Source organism: Anarrhichthys ocellatus, unplaced genomic scaffold, assembly GCF_004355925.1.
Source record: "Anarrhichthys ocellatus isolate YVR2014 unplaced genomic scaffold, GSC_Weel_1.0 scaffold30, whole genome shotgun sequence".
Classification (NCBI taxonomy): Eukaryota; Metazoa; Chordata; class Actinopteri; order Perciformes; family Anarhichadidae; genus Anarrhichthys; species Anarrhichthys ocellatus.
Window position 1 is genome coordinate 1,103,519 of NW_022280060.1, and position 5,134 is coordinate 1,108,652.

Consider the following 5,134-nt stretch of genomic DNA (forward strand, 5'->3'; position numbering starts at 1 on the left):
TTAGCTCATCTAAAACTGTAGAACTGTAAAGCCATTGAATTTCAAAATGAGAAATGAAAGTGAATTTATCAAATTATCTCTTATAATAGGAAGAATCCCTGAGAGAAGATGAATGTGAGTTTGATATATCAAGTTATAGTTTCATCCCTTTGTCTACACTGTATTGTATAAGCACTAAGGATTTCTGCTGTACAGATTTCTCCATATTTATTTTAAATCATCTGGGTATAGTCCATCAGGAAGGTTTGATCCTACGGTTTGATCCCTACAATAACCAGGCAACCTTTCACGGTGTTTGAGGGCAAGAATGTAATCCTCCTTGTACTTTGGTCTGAATGTATGAGATCTTTTGAATGTAACAGGTGGAAATTAGAAAAAGAGCTGTAAAATAAATGTCGCATTAGGAAATAAAAGCCCGCTGAAATAAATGAATGTGGAAATCTGAAATAAATTTTTTTTCACATAGAAACCAATATTTTTATTTTGTTGGAAGTCACTGGATTTCACCATGTGGTTGAAACAAAGAGATAGGACTGCATGTAATTTTGAAAGCCGAGATTGTGAAATTGCACCAACTGCCCCGTGTGAGATTTGGTTCAAACCACAACACTGGTGCCTCATTGGCTAAGAGCCAGGGGAAACCCATGGAGTCCCTGTGACACAGCCATGACGTCGCCAAGGCTATATAGACCGGCACATACCTTCACACTTCGCCATCTATGCAATGCAAAATGGCATTCCTTATGCACTGTGAGGTTTAGGGAAATAATAAGTCATATTTTGTGTCATTATGAGCATCAGAAGTGAGTGGAGAGAGGCGGTTCACATTTGGATGTTTCTTGACCCGAGGAAATGAATGGTTGTTTTCGAAGTTTCTAGAAGTAAAGTAGGACATTTCGATGGATTCACCGGGAAATCTGATACATAGTTTTGAAAGAATTACTGAAGCTGCCAGTACACCAAAGCCAGTTCAAAGTGTAATTACATTTATTGAGGTTAGCAACAGAGAGAGAATTTGGTGTTTAGAATTCACTAAGCCTATAGGCCCATGCCAAGAGAAGAGATAGGACAAGATCCCCTGGAGACGAGTTTCTGGTAGCAGCGGGTGGTTGATGGAAACTCTCAGTTAAATCTCCTTGAACACCCTGGAGGTTAAGATGGTGATGGGTTGCACCATAGTAGGTCTGAAAAAAGAGCTTCCAGGGACTGATTGGCTTGAGGAGAAAAAAGATGACGATTGGTCAGATATGATGGTGTCAGATGTGTTAATGTTGGGACTTTGACAAAGTGACGGACAAAGATTAGAATGGGAGAAAATAGCAAAAATGCACTCATAGTGGAATAAAGGCAGAACGAGAAAGAAAAGATCCTCAGTTAAAAACTTTTCCCAAAGCTTCATATAGTGGTGGTTTTTACACTCATGCAGGAGAGTTGTTAGAGATACAGTACCAAAACATCTGATGACACATGCCAGATATCCCAAGTACAGTAAGGATGCTGTACATCAGTGGATCCCAGACTTATTGGCTCATGAATCCATCAAATAAATCAATGTCTACTTATGACCCCTCATCACAGGTTCTTCCTCCGTGTGGAGATGAATTGTAAGCAGTTCAACCAAAGAGACAGTTTTCCTGGTCATATTGTTTCATTTGAGGCACCAAAGAGCTGAAAGTATCCAGAAAAGAAAATAGAAAAGAATTGTGTATCAGAAATATATTATTTTCCATAATTATTACCTTAATCTTCTTGTGACAGCTCATTTATATTGTCTTGGGACCCTCTTGTGTAGTTATTTATAGAAACCACTGCTTTGCAGACCAAGCATTTTTCTTTAGAGCAGAAGGAAGTTATGCTCATTTAACCTTCATGTCAAAGCTCATTTAAGTTTGACTTCTTTTAGCCAACAAATAGAAAAATAGATAAAGGTTTGCGCATAAGTTCAGTGTAATCGAACAAAAGGATTTCAACTCCAATTTTTGCCCTTTCTGACAATCACAAAAGCCCGGAAATGCATCTCTTTTATGTGTTCTCAAAGAGATACAGGGAAGCAAGTGTAGAGCAAAAGCACAGCAGTCACTCAAATCTGGATAAATGATGAAGACATCAGACTGCTTTCTTCATTTGAAGACGAGAATAGCTTTGCGATGCAACATCTAGGAGAGGACTTAACAATAGCTAACCGTGCAGCATAACACTCAGCTGCAATTCAGAGCCGAATGAAATATTTAGCAACACAACTCTTCCGTTGAGTTATGTAGTATGTTGGTGTTTATCTGTGCAAGACATCTCTTGGTCAAGACTTGTCATATGATTAACAAATCATTTTGGTTTTCATTCTGTCCTTTCTGATATCTGCCTATTCTGCCTATTCATAATTCTCCACTGGCATCAGAACACCCTTATCTGATGTAATTGAGTTATCCCACTCTGCTGTGTGTGTGTGTGTGTGTGTGTGTGTGTGTGTGTGTGTGTGTGTGTGTGTGTGTGTGTGTGTGTGTGTGTGTGTTTCTCCATATAGCCTCGAGGTAAATCTGATAAAGCAAAGTTATGTTACTCTCATTAAGTCTCTTCATTCACAAGCCATGCTGTCTGGCACAACTTCCTACATTTTTCCGTCACAAACGACTCCTCTAAAGGGATTTGTGTAAATTGCAGTGTCTGGAGTAGTCTCAGATTGGATCCCATCTGATTAAATATGAACATATTTTATTTGACTTGAAACTAGATTCTGTTGTCTGTATCACTTGATTTCAACTGAAACCCACTCTGTAATGCAGTACAACAGTTTCACCGAGGGCAGAAACACCACTGGGAGCATTTTAAGGAGTGAAACTGTTAAATGAATATTTTTCTGTTGGCTTCATCTTTGAAAGTTGCTGTTTTTTATCCAATTCAGAAATGCCCTCTAGTGGAAGAGATTCATATCTGCGCTGAGTTTCTTCTTTGCACAAAGAAGTTAGGAAACAAAAATGAGTAAAAGGCACATCTGAGAAAGAGAAACTAAATGTCCACAGAAGATTAAAACATGGCAGTTTATTAATGGTTCTGTAGGCAAACACACATATAGCAAATCCCAGCTGACATTGGGCGAAGGCAGAGTACACCCTGGACAGGTTGACAGACTATTGCAGGGCTTACGCATAGTGACCCTAACCCACCTACGGGCAATTTAGAGTCATCAATTACCCTAAGTTGCTTGTTGGCATGTCTATAGACTGCGGAGGGAAGCAAGAGAACCCACGCTGCCACGGAGAGAACATGCAAACTCCACACAGAAGCAAAAATACAAATCAGACAACAATACAATAGAATCAAGAGGATAATATACTATAATAAAAGAAAGGAAAGGTGTTTAATTTATTTTAATACCAATATATAACAATATTACTGAAAATAATAGTTATAGATTAACTAAATTGCTAATAGAGATCTTAGAAAAGTTGGCATTTTGAACTAACTTCAATTTGCAGTGTTTGTAGTTATTCGGTCATATAATGTAGAGTGATGTGGTTTTCCATTGTTTGGACTTTATTCAGTAACTAGGTTTAAGTGTTGACTTTGAGTTTTAAGGCTGTCTGGGGTTTGGACATTGTAGGGACTCATAGCCCCTTAAACCTTTTAAGTATCTTTTAGTTTATATAAAAAGGGCTTTTGAAAAATGTTTATTGAACATATATGTAGAAATCCTGAAATGAAAGCTGACCCTTCATAGTTACTGTTCATTGTCATAGTCATTATTCTGCTATACCATCTTTTAAAGGCACAAAACAGCAGGTGAACAGTTTCTATTAAGATAAGTTTTAGTTTTTGATTATGTTATTATCTCTCACGCACAAACTCACACATATCTTCACACAGACTGGGTTAATGAATCTGGCCTACTGTTTTCAGACAGACCACCCTATTAAACATAAATCCCAGTCCCAGACCGATGCTCAGTGTTCTTTATGAATTGGCCTGTGGGATTTATTCGTTTAGCAGTAAATATCCATTTTGACCTTTTGAGAAGAGTGCAATCATTTCCGTTTTTGTTAAGTAACATCATAAGTTTGCACCTTTTATAGAATACCAGTGATGAAGAAAAAATAAAGCTGTAATACTTAACTTGAGCAGAAGAAACAAGCCCATACGTTTTATTTAATCTACTAGGATGTCATCTAAATTGCAGACACGTGTTCACCAATTCTAGATTGCGTTGGATAGTTTCCAAAACTCCTCTTGTCTTTTGTGAATGATAATTTGAAGTTTTGTGGATCTCTGTCTCCCCCTGCTGCAAGATGGTGTTTGTTGTGCCTGGATTTCAGTCATAACAAGACAAACAGATTTCCATTAATAGATTAATAGTTGTACAAGGTATTATGCATATGACACATTAATATGCTAACAAATATATATATATTTTTTTCAGAAATACTTTACAGCAGAAAAAATTCCAGATGTGAAATTGCCACATGATATGTACAACCTGCTAAAGAATGCAATCAGCAAAAATATATTATTAGGAATGTATAGCTTACTTTAATATTGGGTTCAACATCTCACTCAAGGACGCTTCGGCAAGTCGTATGGCTGCTAATGTGCTCATTGGCAACAAAGAAGTGAGCTTTCTCTAAAGTTCTGTTGTTAAAAGTCTTACGGTCTCTGCCTCTTGTAGAGGCCTCAAGATGATCTCTCTCCTGTGCGAGTAATGGGTGAGTTTGACCCCGTGGTTTGTTTTCTCCCTGCGCTGCAGCAGGCGGTAAAGAGACAGGGTGAACTTAGCCAGGGCCAGTGTGCAAATAATCATCACCAGCAGCAGGGCAGTATAGATCATCATCTGAGATTTGCACCCCTGAACTTTCTTTCTGTATAGATATGTGAAGGAAGGCGATGGCTCTTGAGTGACCGGCTCCATAGGACAGGTGAAGATCTCTGGAGTGGTTTTTGGAGGAGAGGTCGTTGTTTGGGTGGTGGTTGGTTGGGTTGTCGTGAGGGCGGTGGTTGTGGGCATAGTTGTTGAAGGTGTTGTTGTGGTTCTAGTAGTTGTGGGTATGGTTGTTGAAGGTGTAGTTGTGGTCATAGTGGTTGTGGGCTTAGTTGTTAAAGGTGTAGTTGTGGTCATCGTGGTTGTGGGTGTAGTTGTTGAAGGTGT

At 38.6% G+C, this 5,134-nt stretch overlaps 1 protein-coding gene across 2 annotated transcripts in view; it reads right to left on the minus strand.

Moving 5' to 3' along the window:
- Nucleotides 1-3,035: 3,035 nt before the first annotated feature.
- The window catches only part of LOC116392587 (leucine-rich repeat-containing protein 15-like), a 4,142-nt gene continuing 2,043 nt past the window's right edge, over nucleotides 3,036-5,134 (minus strand). The window contains exons 2-3 of one of the 2 annotated variants that reach the window (XR_004213339.1): nucleotides 4,521-5,134; nucleotides 3,036-4,296 (exon numbers count right to left, since the gene is read on the minus strand). The exon at nucleotides 4,521-5,134 is cut by the window's right edge and continues 1,785 nt beyond it. Coding sequence is in view for 1 of the 2 variants with exons in the window: in XM_031864215.1 (XP_031720075.1) it covers nucleotides 4,613-5,134 (522 nt within the window). In the remaining variant the exon portion in view is untranslated. The other variant, XM_031864215.1, reaches the window with a different exon arrangement.